Source organism: Pieris brassicae, chromosome 10 (genome assembly GCF_905147105.1).
Source record: "Pieris brassicae chromosome 10, ilPieBrab1.1, whole genome shotgun sequence".
Lineage (NCBI taxonomy): Eukaryota > Metazoa > Arthropoda > Insecta > Lepidoptera > Pieridae > Pieris > Pieris brassicae.
This window is the reverse complement of record NC_059674.1, coordinates 4,218,890-4,245,665: the sequence shown is the minus strand read 5'-3', so window position 1 is coordinate 4,245,665 and position 26,776 is coordinate 4,218,890. Positions and strand designations below refer to the sequence as shown.

Sequence of the window (26,776 nt, the reverse complement as noted above, 5' to 3'; positions counted from 1 at the left end):
ATCTCAGGCCGTCCACGGGGCTTGTTCTGCAGGTCGAAATTTCCAGAACGAAAACGTTGGAACCAAAAACGAACTGTTTTCTTTTGCAACATGACCGCCATACACATCATTCACCCTTCGAGTCGTTTCCGCAGCACTAGTGCCACGGCGGAACTCGTACTCGTAAATAATGCGATACTTTATGTTTTCCATTTTGTAAAATGAGTGACGCCAACAGAAAAAAAAAACAGAAGAAAAAAACAAATGAATGACGGTCATCGAAGCACAAATACATGAGTAAATAGCTGTACAAATTTGAATTTGAAATTCTTAACCAAAGAGGAGGTATTCGAGGTCAAAGTGGCCAGTACGACAAAACGCCAATTTCATATGTAAGGACCTAATATTTGGAAAATGTGTGCCCACTATTATGATTATCATATTGTGTACGTATTTCTATTTCTTAATATATAATATCAAGTTTTAATATACTAGTGATCAAACAAAAAATGATTAGAGAACATACCTTGCCAATGTTGGTTACAATAGATGCTAAAACTTGCATGGTATGCATGGTCGGCAAAACGAAATACCATAACTTTTGCAGGGTCAGACCACCAGTCATGTGTTCTGTTTCTAATTGTGCTATCATAGTCTGAAATATGGAAGAACATCATTTAGCATGTATAATATTAAATTATTTACTGTTTTCTAGTTTGTTAAGAAATTACTTTAATATGCTATATTTTCACACACTTTAACTAAGTAATAGTGTGATGTTATATAGCCTTCATTAGAAAATTGACAACACAGCAGTCATATTTTAGATTAACTTAGCACTTACACTAGCAAATAAACTGTTCACCTTAATAATTTTATTACTATTAAGTCACCAAACATAGGAGTAATTCTTAGTGTTGAGAATGTTAATATTATCTATCATATTTAAAAAATTTACAACCATATAATTCAAATAGGAAAATAAAACATTATAAAGACATAGCACACAAAAACTACTTACTTTTTTTTATTTTCACTAAATGACTTATGAGTTTCACTTATAAAAAAATATAAATTCAAAGGTTTTAGAAACATTGATTTAAGTTATGGATGGGAGCAAAATTTTCGTGTCTTGGGAATATGCAAGGAAATTGATTTCGGTTTTCTAGTAATAACACAGGGATGTTTGATCTAGACATATTCAATATTGCCTTTTGTTTACGCAAATACTAAACATTAATAAAAAAAAATTATTGCAAGAATATGGTACAAAAAGTTGGTACAATAGTATGTTCGCATATTCAGCCACACACAATGGCGCGAAAATATGTCTTTAAAGGAGTTTTACATTTTACATTATTAGTCAATTCTTATATTATTTGTATTGTTCATATCATATCAAATGTTATTAAATTGATATCAACTACAGAGTCTCACGCAAATAATCATTTTTCCAAAAGTAATACACCAAGTCGATTTTTAACTAGATTCAACTACAGTTGTTGAGCCATTCAGCAATTGATTTGCAAGGTCAAATTTCTGAATTGAGAAGCCAACACGCATACACTACCAAGTTAATACAGTCCATTTCAAAAAATGTGATAATAATTACTTACATAATAATCCTTCAATAGAATCTCTATAGCAGCAACTAGCGCATGGAGGACCTGCCCAGACCACATATCACAGTTCTCAATAAATCTTCTCACAATTGAATAATTTGATGCAACTGGTAACATCTGCTGAACTATTTGCTTCAAAGCATCATCCAAATCATCAGATATTATAAATTGTCTTGGTTCATACACATCTTTCACTGGTTTATGGACTATGTAATTTCCAGGAACACCAGTAAATACATAAAGAAGTTCATCAATTATAATGTTTTCTTGAGACAGGACTGGTATACCAGCTGAAAAAACAACTTAGAAATGTCATGTATGGCTTTTCATGTTCAAATATTTTGAAAAAATCTGTAAACTGAACCCAATTACACAACATACGCATTTAATTCATTCCGTAACCGTGCTTGTATGTCAAATTGCTTGTGCTTCAAAGCATTTTTCCCATTGAAAATGCCAATACAATAATAGATTTATGGTTATTTTTTAAATCAATTTTGTGATATTCACAGTAACCAATTTTGCTATATAGAAAACCAGTATAATCTTAATTGAGGTATTGTTTTGGCTTAAATGAGGTGTCTTTATAAAATTAAAGAACAGACTTCAACAAGAAAAACTGATTAAGTTTCAGGAATCATCTGTCTAGTACCATTTTATGAAAGGTACTGATCAATCTACATCACAGTGTAAACACAATTTGTTAAAAATAAACAAGAAAGGGCTTTGATTGATGATGTAATAGGGATGAAAATGTATATTAATTTCTTACCCAATGAGGCTACAATAGGTAAAGGCTCTTTTGGAAAGTCCCAGGACATAAAAGGATGTTCTTTTTGCCAATTAGGCAAATCTAAACTATTATACCAATTTGGCATAAGCTTAACCTCTTTTTCTTCAAATGACTTCATGACAAGCTTTTTACTTTCATCAACAGCTTTGAGCAGTTTATCCTTTATCTGAAAGTTAGTTTTGTAAATTAATAACAACTTTAGATGCACAATACTTGCTTGTGCAGTGAAGGTTAATATTTGGAGGGAAGTGGCATGTTTTAATCCCAAAACTCAACAATTTATATCAGGGATGGAAGGCTAACACATACAGCAAACGATAAAATAAACAAATATTATAATGATGAAGTGGAGTATTATTAATTATTATATATCATAAAATGTGCAATTACCTGGGGTAAATCATCTTTGGTAATTTGATGTTTATTGTCTCCTATTGCTGGTTTAGGAGCAACTTTTGGTTTTGATGTTTTAAACTTTTTGTCATCACACACTAATTTGTAGCATATTACTATTATGTTTGACAAATTTTCAACACTGAAAGTTATTGTAAAATTTACATTAGTATAGTTCAAACATTTTCATCTTACAAGTTTTGTCAAATATCTTTTATATAATAAACTGGAAAGCTCGAGCTATAAAAGTTTACTGACTTGCGGTTTCTAAGCTCTTCATATTTTTTTAAGAACACTTTTGAGTTGGAAGCTTTTAATGCCAGCCTTTGTGCATATTCATTCGCTTGTTTGCTTGAAATAACATTGATGCCATAATTTGGATCATTTTGTAAATAGTTTGATACTGTATCTACTTCTAAATTACACCTGAAATAAAGGAGGCAATAATTAATTTACAAATACAATAACAGTACGTTGTAATAAAAATGCATTGGAATGCATACCCTAAAGAGTCCAAAATCTCTTTTATTGTACTTTGCATTTTATCACCATAAACCAATCAATTTTTGTTCATCTATGTCCGTATTTTCAAGTTTATTATTGTACTTTTTCGGTAAACCGTAAGTCAAGTTCAAGTTATTCAAATTTAAAACGCTTTGACTACAGACTAGTGACTGACATTTTTTTTTTTTAGTTTTTGGCCGGGTATCTAGACCTTTAGGCCAAGTCTTTATTTTTATTCGGTTTATTATAATGTCCCCACTGTATTTTTGATGAATTTATATAGAGGCACGTAATAGGAACTATCTTTTAACATATCACTCAGGCGGCGGGAGGGATCTAGTACTATCACTTGATTTTGCACTATGTCACTAATTTCACTGACAAGAATCAATCTGTCAAAGTCTGAAAAGCACTCAGTGACTGACATTAAATTATTACAGCGTTGCCAGATGGTCACGGCGAAATACCCAACACTAATTTGATTTTCCCCAGAAATCCCCTAGGATGTCCCCTCCCCCTCACCAAGCGGATGGTGCCATGAGCTATGGCGCAATTCTTTGAAGCGTCGGTCATGTTGGAGTGTTGGGAAATGAAAGGCATTACGCAAATTATCTGTAATAGAACAAAGATTGACAGCTTCAAGTTTTACTCGGTTTTTGGTAAAATGATTAAACAATTAGTAAGATTAACCACACGGATCCTATTACGATGTGTTCGTACTTCAATTTAGTTATAAAATCAGGAACATTATATACAATAGCAAAGACTCTGTATTTGGCGTGTTTTTATTATATGAATATAGTGACGTAACGGACCAATGTTTGCATACTATTTTACTAAAACTTGATTATAGTGCGATATCTTGATTTAATTTACTAAAAAACTTAACAGTACATTTAACAATCTTAATTTTATCAAATTAACGTAAATTTAATTTAAAATATGAATAAAGATTTTTCGTTAGTCCATTACGTCACAAAGCAAAGAAATGTAACTATGCCCACGTACAAGAAGAATACAATAAACTTAGAATATGTGGACGCCTTTATCGCTTTCAAGCAATCTCTTAAAGGGGCCACTTTAAAGGTACATTTACTATCGTACTTTTACTATTACTATTATAATCGTACTTTTTACGTACCACATACGACAATATTGTATACTGTATTACTATAATAGCGCTACCTAGTATTTTAACATTTACTACATTTACTATAAATTGAGATTTAATCTACTAATACGCACTTCTAACGTGATGGTTTTATTGAATTACCCTACGATGTCATAGTTTCCTCATTTTGTTTAGTAATTTTCGTTGCTATGTCAAAAATGTCATGTGAATATCGAAATTAATATAACAACAATTTTACTTTACACTTCCGTAATAAACTTTTGAATCTTGAATATTAAACAGCGCCAAAGGCTAATTCTATGAAGATTTTTATGCGCTAAGAGATTTTTTTTTCTCGGAACGGAATTTATTAACAATATTTAGTTTTTACTTTGATGTATAAATTGTTATTGGAATATATGTTTAATTTACATAGGGTTTATTTTTAATTAATTAGGTACTTTATTAAAATTTTAAAACATAAGTGACATGTGTCTGTGTCTGTCTAACTTTCTGAGTATATACTATGTATTCAAGTTAATTATTACCCAACATTCTTATCTTTCCTTATTTTGTATACATACCAATAGTCATAACGAAAAGAGCACAAAAATTATATCTTAAAAAAAGTGTTCAAAGCGGCTTCTCACACTAACTTAAATCAGCGAACAATAATCAAAACATTTTTTGCTTTTGTAATCTTTGGCGGCGATGCTTTGACAAGAGCTTAAAATTCGGCGTCCGTTTGTAAAAGCAATAATAGGAATCGGGTTCTGTTGTGATTATTTGATAGTAAAATAGATTTTGCACTTGTGTGAATTATATTAGATTGACAGAACAAATGAATACGATATGTGTCGGTAAACAATAAACGCATGTTACGGAACTCATGTCAAGCTTCTGTCAATGTCACAACAGAAAACGCCGGTATTTTTTAGCGATCTCCAATTACATTAAATATAGTGATGCTTTTTTGAAAAAGCTGTGTTACGTTTTCACAAACGAAATAAAATTATTATAAATCTACTCTATGCTGTTTTTTGCTAGCATTACTCCATAGAAGTCTTACTAGGACTAAAGGACACTAGAATATATTTAATTGGATTTTCGACAAATATAAACAATGGTCAAATAAGAACCATCGTTTAAAAAACAATATGTGTGAATGTTTCGATACTACTACTAGTAAATAAAGGAGTTACAAATACTGTAAATATGAATTTATGCTTTAAAACGGTCGTCAATCAGTGAAGAGTGGCTGGATTATGATTGCAATAACAAATGAAGGCGTAGCATATAGTATACATTTGGGCGGGAACAACGAAACTACGGGTACCGTAAGATATATGTATTTATGTAGTGCTTGTGCGGAAAGAGAACTGCCATGGGATTTAAGGTCGCAGGTGTGTTAAATTAGCTTTTTTGGTAACGCAGTTACGTCTTTAAAATTTGCCCGTAATCATCTTGTTAATTAATGAGAAAAACATAACGAAGCAACTTTATCGTCATAAATATTTTGGTATAGCCTGTATAGGCTGTATGTCTTGAATAATAACTAGTAAAACGATATATGTATTCATAATTCAACAAACACAAAGAAAAATATACTAACATTGAAATACAGGATTATTAATTTTAAATGTGTAATACTTATTACAGCGTGTGCCTAGTAAGACTTAGCCGAAAGTAGATTTTCAACTCTAGTGTTCAAGTCCAGTAAAGTCCAGTCCGTTGGGACAGTAAAGTTTTTTGTACGAAATTGCCGTTCGCTTTTACGGAATTAAGCCAAAAACAAATAGAAATATTTACAAACTAATACGAACTATCAATTATAAAAATAGTCCAAATTCTTTTGGACGTAATCTTATATATTTTTAAACAAACAGAAAAGGCGCCCTTTACAAACACCTGTGTTAAGCGAATGAATAACGACCTCCTTTGAAATCAGTTTCTGTGAAGTTTTTGGTTCACGGTATCATTCTTTTGCATAAGATTTATGAGTTTTATATGGCAGGTCTATAAATGCCGCACTTTTATTGGCAGCGAGACATTTACTGATTAAAGTGGGTGGATATGCGGAAGAAACGGGCTTCCTAGAAATAAAATGCGTTATTGCTTTTATAATCTTTTGTGAAGAGTTTGTATCCAATGCTGCATGTTAATACTAATTACGAACGGTCGTCTACCTTAGTGTTATTAATGCCAATTCAAGTCAAAATACAGTATTCATTTAATACATTATTGGAATAAATTTACATTATCTTTAGTGTACTTTTGGGCCGTGGGGTTCAAGCGCACACGCACTTATCTTTAATAAGTTGGCGCCTGGTAGATAGTACCGGTGACCGCAGAGCTGGTGCATTCCTGACTCAACGATATTATCGATAGTATCGAAATGCTGCCAGCGTTAAGGGTACAGGGACCAAACTTTTTAAATTTGTTTTAATTTTTAATATTTTTTATTATTACTTTGTAGGTTAAGAAGATTATAAATACAAATTATAAAAAATGAATTTATTACCGTGATATGTAAAATCTAACATCCCATTTTTAATTGGACGTCTTTTTGATGATGGCTTGACGATTCGTCATGATGTCTTTTAACGTTCTTTATTTTTTTTTAATGGTCAACATTAAATAGCTTTACCATAGATCTCATCGGAATCTAAAAGAAATAAAAGATTGAAATAATACAATAGCAAGAATTGCTTTTTTATTATTTATGTCAGGTAATTTCGTAATTTTATTGCATAGTGCATTTAACAATTTAATAGATAATTATAATAAACAATAATTTTATGTACGACTCTGTTTGCCAACCTTGTAATAACTTGATTGAACTTCTTAACTACATTGTACCGTAACTTTATACCTCTACAGTACGTCATAAAAGCTTTAACATTTAGATTACCACAGATACTCTATTTAATAACAAGTGATCCTTCCTATTGTCTATTCCACAAAAAGTCATGAATTTTTACTTCATTTATAACAAGCATACAGATGAGAAATGAATTTATAGAAAGAACGTTTCGCGCGCTTTATGAACAGTACGTAGTCGGTCCCAAAGTTCTGTCAGAAATAATGATAAAAACAAAAGTGCTCATCAGTTTTTAATGAGCGATATTTCAATTCATAGTATATTAATTAAGGAATAGAAATATAATAAAATTATTCGAAATTACCTCTCTTATGACCTTACTTTTAATACAGGCGCTTAAGCGCCACGGCCAGTCGTCTGTCGCAGCACGCACCATATTCATGTCCATTTTTTTAAAGATGACTTCAGTACCTCCAAATTTTGTCACAGACCTTCCTATCTAAGACCTGCTAAATTTTATAGTTTAAGGTCCGGACTGGAGGAAGGCCAATCCTCGTGTTTAATGAAGTCGATGTTTTGACGCTCAAACCAGGTTTGAGTGGTCTTGGCTTCGTGTGCAGGTGCAGGCGCAGAGTCCTACTGGAACAAAAATGATGTCCCGCAAACAGCCTGCTGGGCAGGTCATCGACTAGCCGATCCAAAACCGTCTCTTGGTACACTTTTGCACCCCCCCGGTGTAGATCCCCTTTTTGCAAAAATAAACCTCAGTTGGGCCGTAATAGGACACTTCCAACCAGACCATTACTGATGATAGATGATGTTCATCCTCGAAACATTGTTTCCAGCTTCTTCAGAACTCCTAGCGTACACTCCATCATTCTGTTTATTGTACTTCTCTTCAACATCGAAATAGTTTTCGTCCGTAAAGAGGATATCACGGTGTCGCTATTTCGCCTACCGCTTTAACAACACCCACGATCTCTTATTGCTTTTAGACGAGCATTAAGTAACTGGCCACTCTTTTTCTTTTTTGTAAGCTCGTAGATCATGTTGATTTAAAACATTTTTACTGTTTTGCTACTGACACCTGCAAAACCATCAACTTCTATTTTGGAACAGGATTTCTTTCTATCCGAGCCTTGATAGCTTGATTACTACTGGTGTTCTTGCCAGGTGTGGCCTGCCAATACGATAATTATTTGCTATTATTATTATTTTCCTCTTCCCATATATACATATGTATATATATGACCATGCGGCTTCTTCAATACAAAGTTTTATGTCGTGTATATATTGCGATACGAGGAAGTTTCCTATATCGGGCGCCGCGCCTTCTTAAGTTGTAAGATTATCCTCGATACATGTGTGAAGTTTGAGAGCAAAAATTAAATAATAACTTTCTTTTTCTGTTTAAATAAAAGATAACGAGATCGCCGAGGTTCTACAGCCTAACCTTGGCCTCATGGAGCAAGAACCTCCAGTAGTATTTTGTGCTTAAAACACATTATAGGGTAAATAAATTTTATATGATACATCAAAGTGCGTTAAACCTCACGGCATCCGCATAGCCGCATGCCGACTCGTGCATTTCGACATCTGAATTACAATGTATGGAATTTACTGACTTCAACCGGTCCCTCAGTGTCCGTATCCGAGCGGAATAAGAAACAGCCTTACCTTACTGTTAACTCTATTGTTCGGGTACACAACGAACAATGTCTTTTCGCCCAATATGGAAGCGCGATTATGTCAACGTGTGCGCGGTGTTTTTAAATAATGACCATTACTTCGTATCGAGAATCGTAGCCGGAGACGTGAGCTGGATGTGTTAGTAGGAGAATGCTTAAACGTTTCAACATTGAAGTGCTTTTCCTTATAAGTTTGAAATTATTTTAAATGTCAACTAGATAGGAGGAACTTTATTTCATTCAATTATATCGTTATTTTTCTTATACAGATGCTGTGTAGCCCACTGTGACACCAGATTTATGGCTTCGCTAGTACCTACGTAATATACAATAACAGTACCGACTCAATCTAATTAATAAGATTTTGTATCGCGATCCCAAATATGCAACGATGCAGTTTTGTAGAGAACTAAATGGAAATTGGGTCCAAAAATGCTATATGAAATCGACATAAGAATAGATAGTACTAAAATAGAATAGGTTAACTTAAAGAGTACCTTTGTCGGTGCGGTTTCATAAGGGTCAAAACATTTTTGACGTATCTGACTCCCGTAGGTTTGGCGTGCAAAATGTTTTGACATACTTAGCGCAGTCTTGTTATGAATATTCTAAGATCTTAATAATCACAATCGATCTTTTCACTAAGTTAATAGATAATATAAGTAGTATTAAAAATTTATTGTTATATATAAATATTAACAATATTTATTTTCTATCGTAACAGCAATTCGATATAAAATACAAAAATCTTTTCATATACGATAACTGTTCATTTTTAATATTTATTTCACAGAATACAATTCTTATTGTACCAAACCAATATGAAAAAAAAATTTATTACGACTAAATATATAATACAAAAGATACACAATATAACAGTGAACTCACTCTGCACCATATAAAGATAAAATATGTATATTATTGTTCACTTAGATAATTTTAATTTTATTAAAGTAAATGAAATTGTCGCGAGTAAACGAAATCTCGCCGTAACATCATTTGCAGATGCGTTCACAATATTCTCAACTTAAGGTTCAACTGTAACAGTCAGTCACCATATAGCGCAAAGCATGACTTCCGTATGTCAATGTGATTTGACTTCGGACTTACTGCTAGTCTAGACTAGTATATTATCGTAACAGTTGTCCAGAAAGGGTTGGTCTATAATGTTAATCTCATATAATATAACCGAGCGGATTTACGAAAGCCGTTCAAAGTTATTATGTAATAGTGTAATTATTTCCGCATCGGCACGACTGACACTGTTTAATACGTCTGTAGGACCAGCTGAACGTTGCGTCAGCGGAAAGGTTGCGGCATTCGTGGTTACATCAAGTGTTACCAACGCCTCCCGGTTACTCAACAATAACATAGATAAATAATCCTGTTCCCTATATTGGCTAATAGCTTCCGTTGTACAAATTGTAAACGAAAGCGGAATCGTTTTCACTTGTTATTTTAACAATTTAAACTGTACGAGTAAAACAAAGCAAGTACAACAGTTTACTAATGAGAGTGTTTAACAGATAGTGTGTGCAAAAGATAGGCTCCATCTTATCGTATTTTGATCTAAAACATTAAACATATATCGACTTTGATGATTAAAATTCATAGAGAATCTGATATATTAATTCTATAATATCTTAAAATTATAAAACAGCGCCCATTTTTTATTTAATTAGATTAAATATGTTTTTTACACTATAGCAACTAGCAATACAGCTAGGTGAGTATTTAAGAGTATGATTTGCTCTTATTTCTACAATTTTTTCTTCATGAATTCAGGTCGTACCTTCCTCCGTTTTAAGCTACAGGGGTTTAGATCGATACTAAATCATTTGCGTTTGGAGTTAATGGTCAATAGATTTTAGATAGCGAAGAAAATCTACCTCCTGTGTGATGCAGAGACCTGGATGTCTTCCTTTTACAGCGCTACCATGAAAGCAGACGTGATCCGATAATATTCCGTATTATCGTATAATTGTCGGTATTAAAAAATCTGCCACATTAGTAAATCTTATAGACATTTTCGCCAGCTCCCTAGCTAAAAGTTTCGTTTTAAAAAATATAGTCTTTATTGTGTAGTTTCTTAGCGATAAGAAATTAGGTAATTGTTGTGGTTCCGAAGTGTTTTCTGTCTATAGGGCCACTAAGACGATTTATTTGTATCAAATATTAGCGTAGATACATTTATCAAGACTGCGATAGCAGCACGCGTTAGTTCAATAACTCCTATACAACTTTTTAAATATAGGTATTCTAAGAATAATCAAGTCGTCAATATATTTTGGTCGACGAGTTCAGTTCCGGTGTGTTCGTGGAAATGCCCATTTTCGCGGTATCACGGACAATACGGACATGTCAAGAGGAGGGAGGGGTCAGTGACCCCAAGTATTGCCTTGCATAAGGAGTCCTTACTCTGTATTCATGTATGGTTTCTGACTCCCAAGTGGCGCGAAACTATTTTCGACTAGTATGACATGTTAACCATTGTTTTTTTGACGTTTGACATAATGAGGTCACTCACCTTTAGCGAATTATTAGTTCTCAGCTATATTAGTACTCTGGGTACCGTGCGAACGTCATTTCGCCTTAATATGTATTTTTGACTTAGCCTACCTCTTTAGTAGCTACATACCAACGTATGGAATATATTTCTATGCCATCCCTCAGACAGTTTTCGCTTTTCCGGAATAAAAACCTAAGTATTCAATAAAACAAAATTTTTCAACTTAATAAATCAATCTCTCTCAATTATAAAGTTCCTCAGAGTTCAAGGAACAAATAAACAATAGCCAGCTTCGAGATTAGCGCTTAGTAACTAACATTTATTGCGAATCATTTTTTTTATATAGAATATGAACAGATTGTCCGAAGGCAAATATAATAGTTTTATTCTCGAAGATATAAACTGGCACGGGTGTAAGTAAAAAATAAATTGTGTCGTTACAATCCTTTACCTGCTTGGTACCTGATTCTTTCATTCTTCATAGACAAGTAGGTGATCCGACTTCTGTGCCTGACACGGTTTTGGGAGTATGGAACATTCTTTTTTATAACTGTAGTAACACCTTACGCGTTTTCGCCGGTCATATTAAATCACATGGCTCTAATGTGTTTATAAAAAAAAAATCATTACAAAAAATGAAGACTTTTCTGAAATGAGACACTCTTCGGAACTATACTTGTTAAGTTTTGTTGACAACTACTAATTTTGATTTAGATTCTACTTAATTCCTATATGATACTGATATTTAATAAATATATAATCCTTTTTATTGAAATATATTTCAGCGTCTACATAGTTCCATGTTGTCTGTGGTATCAGTATGCGGCAGGCGGCGAGGCTTCCTGCTGGCCGCGTTCCCGGTCACTATGGTTATTTAATTGTATAATTTGACGTGAGGTTGGCAACTGAAATCACATTAAAAACATCTTAAAGCCGAACACGGAACAGCCGCTTGTTTTAAAGATTACTGTAGAAGTTTTGTGTAATATCAATTTGGAGTATAATTTAAAAATTATAAACAAGTTCCAAATATGTAATAACTTTGTTTATTTTAAGCAGGAGGCAGGAGGCTCATCAGAAGTTAAGCGATAGCGCCCATGGACACTTTCAAGGGTAGAGGGCCCGCGAGTGCCCTTTAAGAATTGGTACGCTCTTTTCTTTAAGGACCCTTAGTCGAATTGGTTCGGAAATATTTATGTGGGCAGCTGGTTCGACACAGTAGTGGTACGCGGCAAAATCTGCCTTAAAAAAACGCTATACATATTGTATTCTACCTATACTTACGCTAACGTTTATGCAAGTTTGGCCAGGAAGTCATGGTTTCGGTTCCCACGAAAATAAAGAAAAAAATTAACAGTTATTTCTCACAGAAATCAGTTAGTGACTGGTTATATTATCTTTCACGAAGACCCTTAGTATTTCGTTCAAAAAAAAAGGTTTGTTTTATTTAAGATTATATAAGAAGAACGAAATCTATAGTGTATACCTCAGTAATCGCACTATATAAAAACTAATTGTTCTGGACCCAAAACGTATCTTAGCCTCTGAAACGAGAAATTCCACCGCCCCTGCCAATGGCTTTTGGGTCGCAGAGGAGCGAGTGTGTTCTACTGCAGAGTTGTTTTGGACTAGTTTCTAAATCCTATAGAATAGGTCACCAAGTGCTGATTCATCCCTAAAAGGGTTACCAGGGTGTGCCCACAGCTAGGACTAACCTTCTGAAAAGGACATATATGATTCGTTATATTACTTTAGTTAATAACAGAGCGGGCTTTCTTTATTGTCCATTGGGGACTGACTTAAGGTCTATTATTTGTTAGTCCCTATAGTAGTTAGTTAATGTTTTCTATTTTTTATTAGATATGTATTTATTATTAATTTTTTTATGTTTGTTTTTTGTTTTGTCTGTAAATTTTATTCACTTGTGCACTCTTGTCAATTTAGGATCACCAGTCAGGACAAGACTTTTTTTTCATAAATAAATAAAATATAAGTATTAGTGATCCAAACGTTGATTAAAACTCATTTAATGAGATGGTTCAGTGTCCGGTTAGACCACGGGATATACTAGTATATACGTATATGACATTCTAAGTTTAAGAGGAACTCCGAACATGATTTAACACAATCATAATTTAGATAATGAAAGTATTAGTTTTGTAATTTTTATAATTATCTCATGGACGTTACAGTTATGTGATTGTAGTTTTACTATTGTTGTCATTTATGATTCAAAATTTAATATGAAAAAAAAAGTTTTTAATATGTATTTACTAACAACATTTATTTTGTATTTTTTTTAGTATTTAAATTATAATTCTTAAATTTCTTTGAAGGTTAGGCTGACCCCAAGAGCCTTCAATGCCGCGCTAGATCCGTGCTTAGAAATTCCTCTTGAACAGCATGAAAAAGAAAAATAATTTACGCCGATCCTTCCCGCCTATGTACCTTGTATTTACTGACTTATGTAGGGTGGCTATACAGGTCCGATCTAGAAATTTTGCCTTTCTTCTGTCTATAAACCGATTATTAACCAACGGTTTAATAGCATAGAGTCTAGGGTACGGAATACATAAATAAGTTTCGAATATTATATCATGACGATACATTTTATACGAAATGAATAAAGTGCATTTCATTTAAATTTAAAATTTATTAATCATTATTTATGTTTTACATCACGTGTCCTCTATGTTGCTGTTTTCAACTAGGATAGCAATTTTAATTTAATTTATTATTCCCGCTAGGTAATTCGAAAGCCATGAAAATGAAATGGTCGGAACATAAGCAAATTTAAGTAGCATTTACTATGCTGTCTTGTTAAGAACGTTATTTGAATACAAATGATTATATTTGACGGTCAAAGCAATCGCACCCAAGATAATTTATGAACATAGCACAATAGTGACGCTATACGTAGCTAATCGTGTCACGTAGACCATGTGAAAATCTCTGTATGGGAATTATTAGTACTGAGAACACTAGAATCATTATTATTATTACTTCCGGTCACAAAAGTCGTGAGGACGTGTAGGCACGCGTATAATTGTTTAGTTGGAGTCTTGTGTTTTTAATCGATGTGTTTTTTTTAATAAACATTTTTTAACATTACATAGATAAAATAATAGTTTATTTATATTACATTAGTTAGGAAATTAGAATTTTTATTAAATTAGCGCCATCTATAGTGCGGTAGTGGACCTTTTCAGTTTTAGCTATTCATACTGAGATGGCGCCACTTTTAGTAAAACTAATCGTCAGTAAAATGACCGTGTCGGTCGTTTGAGATTTGAAACTTGATAAGATTTATATAAATACGTTGGTATTATTATTTTTACCAACGTAATGACATTTGAAGATGTTCTGATGCTATATCAAACTTCGGTTAAGGTGGAAATTGTTATCGTAATGTCTATTATTTGTATATTTGTAACTGTAACTAAAATCTTTTCTTCCTATGGCCATTAAATAGTAGTATACTTAAATATTCTGTTTGTTTATCCAAGGCCCAAGCTCTTTCAAACAAGCCTAGTAGTAGCCTGGCGGTATGGTGTTTAAATTTTTTCCGTTATCTGTGAAAGGGTCTGCAAGGTATCTGGGAAAAGGGCTGCCAGTGTATCTTTATAGTCAAAGAATTGCATTCATTTAACGAGAAAATTTAGAGTAGGTTAATTATGTACATCGTGTTATGAAACTTAATAGTTTTCAAATAACTCTGCCAGTTTTCTATGGTCAACTACAACGCATTAATGATGTGCGCGGGTTCAAAATTAACACGAATAACAGCTACTATTTCAAATTTATTTGATTACGCAACAAAAATAATACTTTTTATTTATATTAATCGGTAGTTGACACCTGCAAAGACCCTCTATGGAAATTTATCCATGATTGAAGTAGCTAGGTACATTATAAAGGGTTTTTACCGTCTCGACTCCTCCGTTATTCAAGAGGTTGCGGTCTGCGGGCTCATTGTGCGCTTTATCCACTTGGATAGTGCTTTCATATCGCGGTATTACGGACAATTACAGTATAATCCATAAAACAGTATACGACAATACCTACTTTACCAATTGTCAAATGTATATTTCGTTACCAATGCGCTAAGGGAAAGGATTCATAATTGTAATAAAAATAAGTTCTGGAAACTTGTAAAAAATATCAAATTACAATTTTGATTTCATTACGAATATTCTAAATCATAATAGCCTGAAAGAATTAATTAAAATACATATGATGAAGATAATATTAAATTATTAATGATAATTGATCGGATAGTTTCTTTGTGAACATTTGTGGATGGGTTTGGACATTGCAGGTTGATTTATATTTTGTTTTTATATTTGGGCATAATTACTTGATACTAAATATGGGTTATACTTTAAACCAATATTATAAGTATACAATTTAATTACATTAATTGTTACATTAATGATTAATATTTTTATGACGATAATCAGCTTACTGCATCTACTGTAATTCCAATAGCAGACTGCGTGTGAAAGCACTAAGTCTGAATCAGATTTTGATTGAGTTTTTATTTTGTTATTGAGACATCATTCGAAGTATGGAATTACACTTCCATCTGCCATTTATATTTCTTATCTCATATGTTTGATTTGATTGGTCTGGAGATCTATGTATCGGGGAAACAATATTTTTGATTTACCTTCACCAAAAGAAGAATGGTGTTATATTGTTTAAATACCGTGAATTCGTAGTTTATTTTTTAATTTATCCACTATAAAGTTGTTTAGTTCTGTTTTGTATTTTATTTTATATGTTTGTCTGGGTTGTCTAGAAAAAATACTTTTAGAAGTAAGAAAGTTTTTTTCTTTATATTATCTAGATAGATTTTTAAATAAAGTAAAGTATTATTAATAACAACATATTATTTAACTTTATCCTAACGCATGCTCTGTCACAAAAAATAATTTCACAATAAATAATTGTGAAAAGTGTTTTTAAAGACAGTTTTTGCCGCGCACTACCGATGTGTGGAACCAATTCAACTTAGGGTCCTTCAAGAAAGAGCGAACCAATTCTTAAAAGGCCGGCAACGCATTTCCGAGCCTTCTGGCAGAGAGAGTGTAACAGTTAACATCAGATCTGTTATATACAAATAAAATTTTACTTCTAAATAAGACTAATTCCGCCAATCACCTAGTTGCCTTCACGCCAAATGTGCACACGCTATATTACACATACATAAACAAATTCGGTAGCAAGTGCCAAAGCCTAATATTAAAATGTACCCGTCATTGTATTATAATTTTATAGTCAGTAAACCGTAATATGTTTTATTGATACTAATAATTGAAATCGTAATGACGTGTATTGAATAACAAAGCAGAGTTCATTGTTAATTCCTATTAAACTCGAAGTAATTTAACTAACGTTTATTTCTTAGATAATGTGATGATTTTAGAACTTCTTTTGCAAGTAAATTAATGTTTTTCACAGTATAAATCAATATATGTATTAAGGAATACATATATGAAGATGATTATTTAATACAATTGCAGCCCCGCGGGAAGAATAAACCTTTCTCGATAAAAGAGAGAGACACGAGTTATAAAGAAAATTTCGTTAGCGAAATTGCGAAATGAATTCTCAACACCTTTCTGAATACATTAAAGAATATATTTGGACTTCAGAGCTATCCAAGTGTAAAGAACTTCCTTGTATCGGCTACGATTGTTGGCGGGAAATGTCAAGGTCGTGTCCGTTCACTTCCTCAGCTTCTCATTAGTTGTGCCAACTGCCGTCTTTTCGATATGTACGTGGAAAGTTTGTTTACGTCTTGTTTTATATTAATTCCACTGTTCATTAATTACATTTATTTCGTCTTTTTTAACAACGTTGATATTGCCTCAAAACAATATGTTATAGGTAATTTAAGATTATAAATTGATAATTTTAATGAAATAGATAATATATGAGATGTTATATCTAAAGTCTTTTTGTTCTTTAGTTTGAAATGCTTTTTATTTCTTGGACATAAATAAAAAACAAAACAATAAGGCGCAACGAATTCCGGAATTTAAGGAAAACGTAATGAATTTTGCAATCAACATGATAATATCATTTACTTGGAATATTGATTAGATATGAAGATAACTAATATCCGTACGCATAATTTATCTTATGGAACAAAAAAATAAATCTATATATAGTACCTACCGTTATCATCAATGTGGTAAACACGTTGCGTCTTCATAGATAATTTTTTATTTGGTTATTCAAACGTCCATTGTTTAAATAATCCGTATTTCTCTACCACAGTACAAACATAGGTGTAAGCTAGAAAAGTAGTTTTTAGCGGAGAGACAATCAAATAGCTAATTGAAATGTTATTTATCCATCCACATGCAAATTAAATTATACCCCTACTGTTTGTATAGGTCCTATACTGTTGAATCTCATCGCTCGGCTTTGTATATAAAATGCGACTGGCTCTAATTTTGAAGCTTCAGTTTTATGATCGTAACTATCACCCCACACAAAATTTTTCTTCAGTATAATTTTTTTTTCATACACCTATATTATCCTATAGTGTAATCATGAACAAAGACACAGATGTTACACGACAAATGCAAGGAATTATTTCATCGATGTTGCGGATGTGATTGGATTATGTAATGTCAAACGTATTTCCCTATAAGATAAGAGATTGTCAAGGCCTTTGATTAATTGCCTTCGCGCAGGTAATTTCGTCTTGTACGGAAATCACCTGCTTTGATTTGACGTAACAAATTACGCCGCCATACACCGTACTAAAACGTGTAGTTTTTAACGGCGAGTAGTGTTGGTCTAGTGGCAGCAGCGCGCGTCCCTCATGCCTGATGTCGTAGGATCGATCCCCGGCTGTGATAGACTTTCTATCTCTACAAGCATTTAACATTCGCTGAGCGGTGAAGGAACACGTCGTGAGAGAAACCTGTTTGCCTTAGACCCAAAAAGTCGACGTGTGTTAGACACAACACGCTGATCACTTATTAGATTGACGAAAGATCATGAAACAGATACATTAATTTGAGACCTAAAACAAATGGTTGTAAACCCACTGATTTATTTATATTTATTTTAGTTTATTACAGCTAGGAGCCTATGATCACTAAGATAGGACCCCTGATTCGTTGTAGATGAAATTTAGCAGTCATATATGACTTACGTTCCAAGTGATCAAACAACTAGTTGTTTCCATAAAGCTGTAATGGAACTTGACTGTCATTAAAATATACCGCCTATTGTAATTCATTATGTAGATAATAAACACAGTGTCACGAAGAGCCCGTCAGATGTCGTCCGGATCGAGGGGCTGGCGTATCGACGACGTCAATGGAGCGAGCATCCTGGGCCTTTCTTGTCCGCACTGATTTAAGAACAAAAATCTATAGAGATTTCTATGAAATCAGTTGTTTAAAAACTTTATAATTTACTTTTTTATTTCTATTAAAGTTATGTGATCAGAGCAGTATTGGCCTAGTGGCTTCAGATTGCGACTCTCATCCCTGTCGACGTAGGTTCGATCCCCGGCTGTGCACCAATGGACTTTCTTTCTATGTGCGCATTTAACATTCGCTCGAACGGTGAAGGAAAACATCGAGAGGAAACCGGCGTGCGTCGGGCACAGAATCACTGCTGTGATTGATCACCCACTTGCCCATTAGATTTACAAATGATCATGAAACAGATACAGAGATCTGAGGCCCAGACCTAAAAAGGTTGTAGCGCCATTGATTTATTTATTCTTATTAAAGTGATGTATATGTTTTCTTTTTAATAAATAAATAAAACCGTTATTTTTGTAGTTTGTCTATGGAATATCAAAATTGCTATTGATTGATGCCATAAATCATGCAGAACGAATAATATATTTTATAATGACTAGTTTACATTCTTAGTTTAAAATATATTATAAAAGTTTAGCTATACTCGTAGTATCATTAATATTGTGCTATTGTATATTAAATCTGTGATTTGCAAATATAATTGATAGCCTTTGGCCTGAGAGCAGGAAGTTGGTAAAATCAAATTGATTAGATAAAAAGAAAAGCTTGTTGATATCATAATATAATAATTGTATAAACAATTGTAACGGTACTGACTTCTAATCGGTAAATTTATCCATTAAAAAAAATTGGTTTGGCAGTATACCTGTAATGCTGGCACCATTTCCTCGCTGTATTCTAATACTCGTTAAGTGAGCAACGCAATAGCTCTGGTCTGCGGTACTATCTACAAGGCATCAACTTAAATATTTACCCCTTAATCCAAGACCAAGAGTTTTTAATCCTAACTTTCTTCTGTCAGCGTGAAATATGAGATGTCCATTTCTAATTGTTAAAAAGATACTATAATATTGTCTTTGGTTAATATAGCTTTTACATACTGAAAGAAAACAATTTTTTTAACCGGATTAAAGCTATTTGTATTATCATAAACTTATAATTATTTACATAATTTTAAATTTAAATTATATATTATGTAATCATAATAATAGAAATAGCTTTAATCCGGTTAAAAAAAATTGTTTTGTTTCAAGATACTATAAGACAAAATACGTAAGCTAGGTTTTTTATAAGTCAGTTAGGTTACTGTTAAATTACATGTTTTAAAAATATATTCAACTCCATGGTTTTCTCTATGAATGTCCCAAAGTAGTTTTCATGACCGTTGGACCGGCAAGTGCCAGAAACAAGGGTACACCCACGATTTCCCACAACTCACTGTAGTAACGTGTCGTCGGAAGCCTTATTAAGGTGTAATTAATCCTTGTACACTCAAAAATCTCTCAAGGGAACAAGGGCATGCATTTTTTGCAGTGTTGCAATTTCATCTTTTTAATTATTATTTGATAAAAAATTATAAAACAATCTTATGTACTAGTTTTAAGTTATATCTTTGTTTGTTGCTTTGTTCTTTAATTTTATTTTACAATCTAAATACAACAGATACAAAAATGTTAATATATTATAGTTGGTGTGTATGTAAAAAAAATTGGGCGTGAACTAGCAAAGATTCACCAATTCAATGCCTCTATAATGCTGCCAGGTGTCACCGGACAAAATTAGCTTTATTAGGAAGTGCGGCACTGGTATCTCTATAACGAACTTTGCGTGATATGAAGCAGGTTTCCTCCTTATTACGTTAATCTGCAGCTATAGGTTTCCCGGTTCCGATTTTCAGTTAAATTTTGACAGATATGGTTCCTTGTGATACGTCAATGTCCAATTCGGGCAAGTGGGATGAAGAAAGTCGTTTTCTCAAGATATCAGAGTTCTACGTCTGCCTAGCCTCTCACGACTACGTCTTACCTGGTGTATTGTTTTTTTAATTGCATAATTTGCGTGCGTGTATGTAAGCGAGAGTGCATTCTGAGATCTAATGACAATGACTGAACATCCCCGCTTTCCAAGTTCATTGACAATGAAAGTATTGCGCCGAGCTGTGAAATCAACGGAAAAATAAATTAAGTGTTCGAAGCATTAGGTTTTTTTGTAAGAAACTTCAGTAGATGTATATATTAAGTATTCAATCTTTATCTATATCTTAAGTATATTTCTTCTCGGAATTATAATTGCAGAACTGTAATTATAAACGACAAACAATGTTTTGCATGTTATAAATGTTATGTTTGAGAATCAACTCAAGCAAACTTTTTTTGTTAATTGAGAAAACCACTGAGTGGCGTCACTGTGGTGGCGGTTTAATAAATGGGTGACCTAAAAACCCGAATTTTGTTTACAAAAATGAAAACAATAAAATATTTTTTAAACAATTTTGATAGTATGACATATATTAAAAGCTAACGTTCTTATGGTTGCCTGGAAGAGTTATCACTAAAGCTATAAGGCCCCCAATGCCCAGTGCAGTGAGGTAAGCATCAGCTCTGGATCACCAGTACCGTAGTACGTAAGTAGCGATGCATACTCTCAGTTTACGAAATCTGTACGTCTCAAATATCTATGGTAATATAATATTTATGTTTAAAGTCCCTATAGTAAGCAGAAGGAATCATTTCTCTCTCTTCTCTTCTTTCTCGAAAATAGGTCAGCGAATGCACATGCCTTAAAAATTTAATTGTTTTCCTGTTATCTGAATTCGTAATAACATCAAAATATCTCAAATTAATATAACATGACTCATAATCTCTATTATCGAATAAAATTAATTCGAAATCTAGTGATGTAAAGTAGCTCGCGTGGCTGCTCGTTTCACTGCCAAGGCCGCTTGCTTTCTCCGCACGTAACTACACATTATGTAATGTCGTTTATGTAATTATTACTTAACTGTATATCGATTTAAACAAGATCTGTCCCACTTACAAATGAAATGTAGTGTGCTCAGAAAACACGTACTACTGCTCTGAATGTTTCCCCGAAAATCATGTTTCGTATCTTAAATTGTAAGTACTAGACTGTCACAGATTTGGTTGGACTTTTTTATATTGAATTTGTCGTCTATGTCAAAGGCGCTAATAAAGAATGTAGTATTCCAAAGGTCATAGCTTTAACACAAAGTCAAAAACGGTGTGATACAAAGCCGTACAAACGTAAAGGACGTCGTAACACACACAAAAGTGTTAATGTGAAAATGGGCCGGTCTCATTGGTGATGGCAGATGGCTGAAGAAGAGCATTACGTGGAAGGAAGAACCCGGTGGAGGGAAGAAAGAGACGCCCACCAAAAACTTGGGAAGATAGAATTAAAGGGATAGCGAGACGGACTTGGAAAATTGTTGCGGAAGTAGGCCTTCAAGTCGGAGGTCAAATACTACTGTAATACATGACATGGACTTAGTGTAGTGATATACTCGAATAAATGCTATTTATAATATGTTTATTTAGCTACAGGTAAAGTTGACTGTCCTGAGGTACTAAGTAAGGTCTGTCTTCGTGTGTATAATAAAAACATTAAAAAATCAATGGTGCTACAACCTTTTTAGGTCTGGGAGTCAGATTTCTGTATCTCTTTCAGGATCATTTGTTAATCTAATAGGTGAAGTAGGTGATCAGCCTTCTGTGCCTGTCACACGCCGTCGACTTTTTTGGGTCTAAGGCAAGCCGGTTTCCTCACGATGTTTTCCTGCACCGTTCGAGCTAATGTTAAAAGCGCACATAGAAAGAAAATCCATTGGTGCACAGCCGGGGATCGAACCTACGACCTCAAGAATGAGAGTCGCACGCTGAAGCCACTAGGCCAATACTGCTTTCGTGTGTATAATAGGACACTATAAAATATACAGCTATTGTACACACCTAAAGTTAACACCAATTACTGAGGGAACAGTTTTATGGTTAGGGCGGCGAGTAAGTTTAACAGTTTTACTTGTGATATTGACCTACTCGCCTCAAGTGTGGTGTCGGCCAGGAGCGCTATGACATCTGAGCTCCACAGTGGAATAAAAGTGAATCATAAGTTTTTATAAGTGTATAAGTCATACTAAACTGTTAAGTGTTACTTAACTAATTCTTACTTAGTTTATTACTTTTTTTGATATATATTAAATAGTTTAATTTAATCATTTTATTGTTACTAATCAAGTTAATATTATTAGTACTTAATTATATGTAAATATTTATATATTTAATTGCGTAAAAACAACATTATATTTAGTAAGTAAGTTAGTAATAAGCTGTAAATCTTTCTCAATAGATAAAAAAAATTTACATCCTGGATGATGTAGCAGTCTAATCGTGAAGGAGTTTGAAATGCTAATTTTTGAGTTAATTCGTTACAAATAGTTTCTCTACAATATTAGTATAGTTACAATATAAACTCAATAAATAACTGGACTCTTTACTAAACAATAGATAGATATAAAAATGGTTTATCGTGCTATCCTCTTCCTTTCAACATTCTTACTCACGCTGCGCCCGCGTAATCTAGTGTAAATTTCCCAGTAAACGAGATTCAAGGTGTCTACATAGGGCCCTAAAATCAGTGACGTATTGGGACATTTGTGGGGGGGATGAAATCAGCTCGTAGTTCGAATCGGCATTAGCATACTCAAATGAGGGGACGACCAGCACTTCCCCGAAATCTCGTTCGAGTCTCGGTCGATAGACTCGGACCAAGGAGGCCTCAAGGCTTCAAGGACAATTATAAAGTTCTGGGATGACACAGACTATATACAGATATAAAAAAAAACACAGGATAACGTCGATATATAACCTACTAGAGACTTTTTGTCTATGTTCAAAGTATTCACTTTTAAAGGTTACGTTAAAGGTATGTGAAGGTATTGATTATATTACCATGTTTACCTTAGATGTAATTTATCGCTGTATGCTCGAATAGAGACCTCGCCCATTCTATGAAATTAATAAGGTTTTATAGAGATTTCCGTAAAAACCGGCGTTCTTGACCTAAAAATCTTGATTTTCGGATACATAAGTGTAAAGTGTTAATTTCCTCGTGGTATAAATTAGTTATTTATAAATTATAACGCCGAGGTCAATGTACTAATAAACATGGAAAGTTGATATAATTTTATTCTCTTAACACAAACGATTTATATGGAGCGCAACACAAATTAATAGACTAAATCATATTATTGTAGACGTTTAGTGGTACCCATGGGCACTCTCAATGCCAGAGGGCTCGCAAGTACGTATTCGGCCTTTTGAGAATTGGTACGCTCTTTTCTTGAAGGACCCTAAGAAAATCTATAGTGGGGTAACATAGTGGTGGTGCACGGCAAAAGCTGCCCTAAAAAAACGCTCACTTGTGGAACGTCGGACATCGAGGTGATACGGGTGGAATTTCGTATTCTGCCTCGCCATCCGATGATGAAACTCTTTTATACTTTATATAATTTGCTATTAGGAATAACAACTCAGATAGAGTAGTATTAATACATTTTTTATTGTTCAAATTGCATTATTATGGCATGAATAATAAAAATAGTCCCTGAAGCAGTCTACTTTAAGATAATACCTTATAATAAGCATAATAAGCACAGGGCATGGACAGCAATGCCATATTGATGCCATAGTATATTTTTTATATGATTAGATTAGAAAGACGCAATTCCAGTTTCACACGAATAAATATTAATTTATTAAACACTATTGATATAAATATGTAATTACCTAAGGTATCTAAATTTTTTCAAATCTGTCCAGTAGTTGAGTTTATTTGTTATATACTCGTAAAACTATAATTTACCTTACAATCGACTCGTTATCTTTCGACTCACGCGAAAACTCTCTAACAATTAAAAAATCATTAAGAAATAACTTGGTTGCAACAATAACTACATCCTACGATTTTTAGCCTTTAATATCCGATTAATTAAATTTTTATGTGGGCGTCAAGTACACATAATAGGAAGCATTAATCATAGTCGGAGATTCAACTGGTGGCAGTTACTACCGCGTGTTCATTTCCGTGACAACTATTAATTCTAATATGGCTGGAGTATTGAGCAATATTCTAATGAGAATACGATTAGAAGGGCAGCTTTGGAGACGTAAAATATTTTATTTTATTTATTTATATAATTCGCCTTTTTCCCGAGGATGGGAAGAGACCACGGATTTCCACTTGCTACGATCCAGACATACCACTCTCGTTTCATACACTTTTATGACATTCCACTCACTCCAGGCACTCGTAAGTTATGGGTACCAACCCAACCAACCCTCCTGCCGAATCCAGTTTCACCATCCACGGTTGCCTTGTATTATCCTACTTATAAAAAAAACAAATATTGTCTGTTGTCATTACGTCCTCTTTAACGCGATCGCACTATTACGTATATTCGTGTAAAATAACGTAAATAAAGACTTACGGAAGATCAATGTTAGCCTAGAAAGGAAACCGGAATGTATAAGATCCAAATAATACAGAATAAAGAACCGATTACAAAAACTATTTTATTTTTAATTTAACCGTGAAATTTTGTAATCCACGCGTTACTTCATAAATACTTTGCAAGTACCGTGTTTACTCGAAATCTTTTCATTCACAAAACCAATATTGTACCGATGATCATGAGGCGTGGGCGCATAAAAAAATGTGCATTATGCGTGTAAAATGGACACCCACGTAGCATCCCAGTCCGGTATTAATCCAGTGACAAACGGGAGTCACTTTAGGGCGTATACTGGACACTGGGATTATTATTTTGTAAGGTTTTGTATCTTAAAAACTTCTATTTATTAGAGGTCCGCCCTAGACTACCTTATGACCAGGCAGCGTAAACTAATGTGGATTGTTACAGCCCTTTGTGCCCTACACAGGTCGTAGTTTAGTTACCTGGGGAGAATGTAAAATTAAAGTCGACGATAGTGCGTTTAGTTTGATTCTTTTTCGACAACTCTAGGCAAACAACTCTGAGGGGCGAGAAGGTGAATTACCGACTCTTCGGGTAACCCCTTTTATTGAAATACTTCTATCTAGGAGGTGCCTAAAAGTCACGGTTAAAAGTGTAGAAATTTTCATTTACACGTCTGATGTAAGAATCCAGCCGCAGATTCGAACAGTAAGAACATTACAGCACTCCCCGTAATATATGCAAATTGTTATTAGTCAATAGAATATCTTGTTACGCGTTGACACACGACATGTTACATCCGTTCAGATCACATGCAGACGCAGGTTTTGTCTTTTCCTTTATTACATTCTCACCTCCAATGGTAGTGCCTATTTATTTACTAAAAGTCAGCCAACAGATTTGCACCTTAACTTACATAAAACATAGCTACTTTACGCTATTGGGTATATGTTCAGACACAATTGGCCTGATAAAGCTGGCGGTTAATCAGCCACATTAATTCTTTCCGCGGACCCTAGCACCGTCCGAATCCCTGCAGCCTAAACTTGAATGAGCTAATCACAGCCCTTGCTAGCTTGCACAGCTAATCCAGGCCTTGTACGGTGTCCGACCGGGAGACCACGTAAAGTCTGTTTTTTTGCAAACGGGCAGGAGGCTCACCTGATGTTAAGTGATATATATATATATCACTGTATTATTACTATTACTGTATTATTATTATTTATTATTGCCTATAAATATATGTGAATTAGCTTTAGAAACAGGTTCATGTTCGACAGAATTTCCGTACAAATTAACAACTTTATACAAAAACCGTTGATCCGTTTTACTTTAGATGTAACAGGGCCAACGTTCAGAAGACTCATCTTATGTTAAGTCAGAAAGGCAAGAAGGCTCGCAAGTGCGTTGCCGGCTTGTTAAGAATTATTACGCTTTTTTCATGAAAGATGCTCAAGTCTCTTTATTTTAAATTGTTTTATTCGTAGTTATGGTTTTGTAATTGTTTGTCACGTATAATGCTATGTACGTATGCTAAAAGGAAAAAAAAGTTTCTTGGAAGGTACGTTGTA

The 26,776-nt window shown here is 33.6% G+C and overlaps 1 protein-coding gene across 1 annotated transcript in view; it reads right to left on the bottom strand.

Moving 5' to 3' along the window:
- LOC123714881 (gamma-tubulin complex component 2-like) overlaps positions 1–3,623 on the bottom strand; it is a 36,196-nt gene extending 32,573 nt beyond the window's left edge. The window contains exons 1-6 of the mRNA XM_045669509.1: positions 3,291–3,623; positions 3,046–3,213; positions 2,785–2,929; positions 2,374–2,560; positions 1,596–1,891; positions 506–634 (exon numbers count right to left, since the gene is read on the bottom strand). Coding sequence (XP_045525465.1) covers positions 506–634; positions 1,596–1,891; positions 2,374–2,560; positions 2,785–2,929; positions 3,046–3,213; positions 3,291–3,328 — 963 coding nt within the window. The 5' untranslated portion in view covers positions 3,329–3,623. The remainder of the gene's footprint in view (positions 1–505; positions 635–1,595; positions 1,892–2,373; positions 2,561–2,784; positions 2,930–3,045; positions 3,214–3,290) is intronic.
- Positions 3,624–26,776: the final 23,153 nt, after the last annotated feature.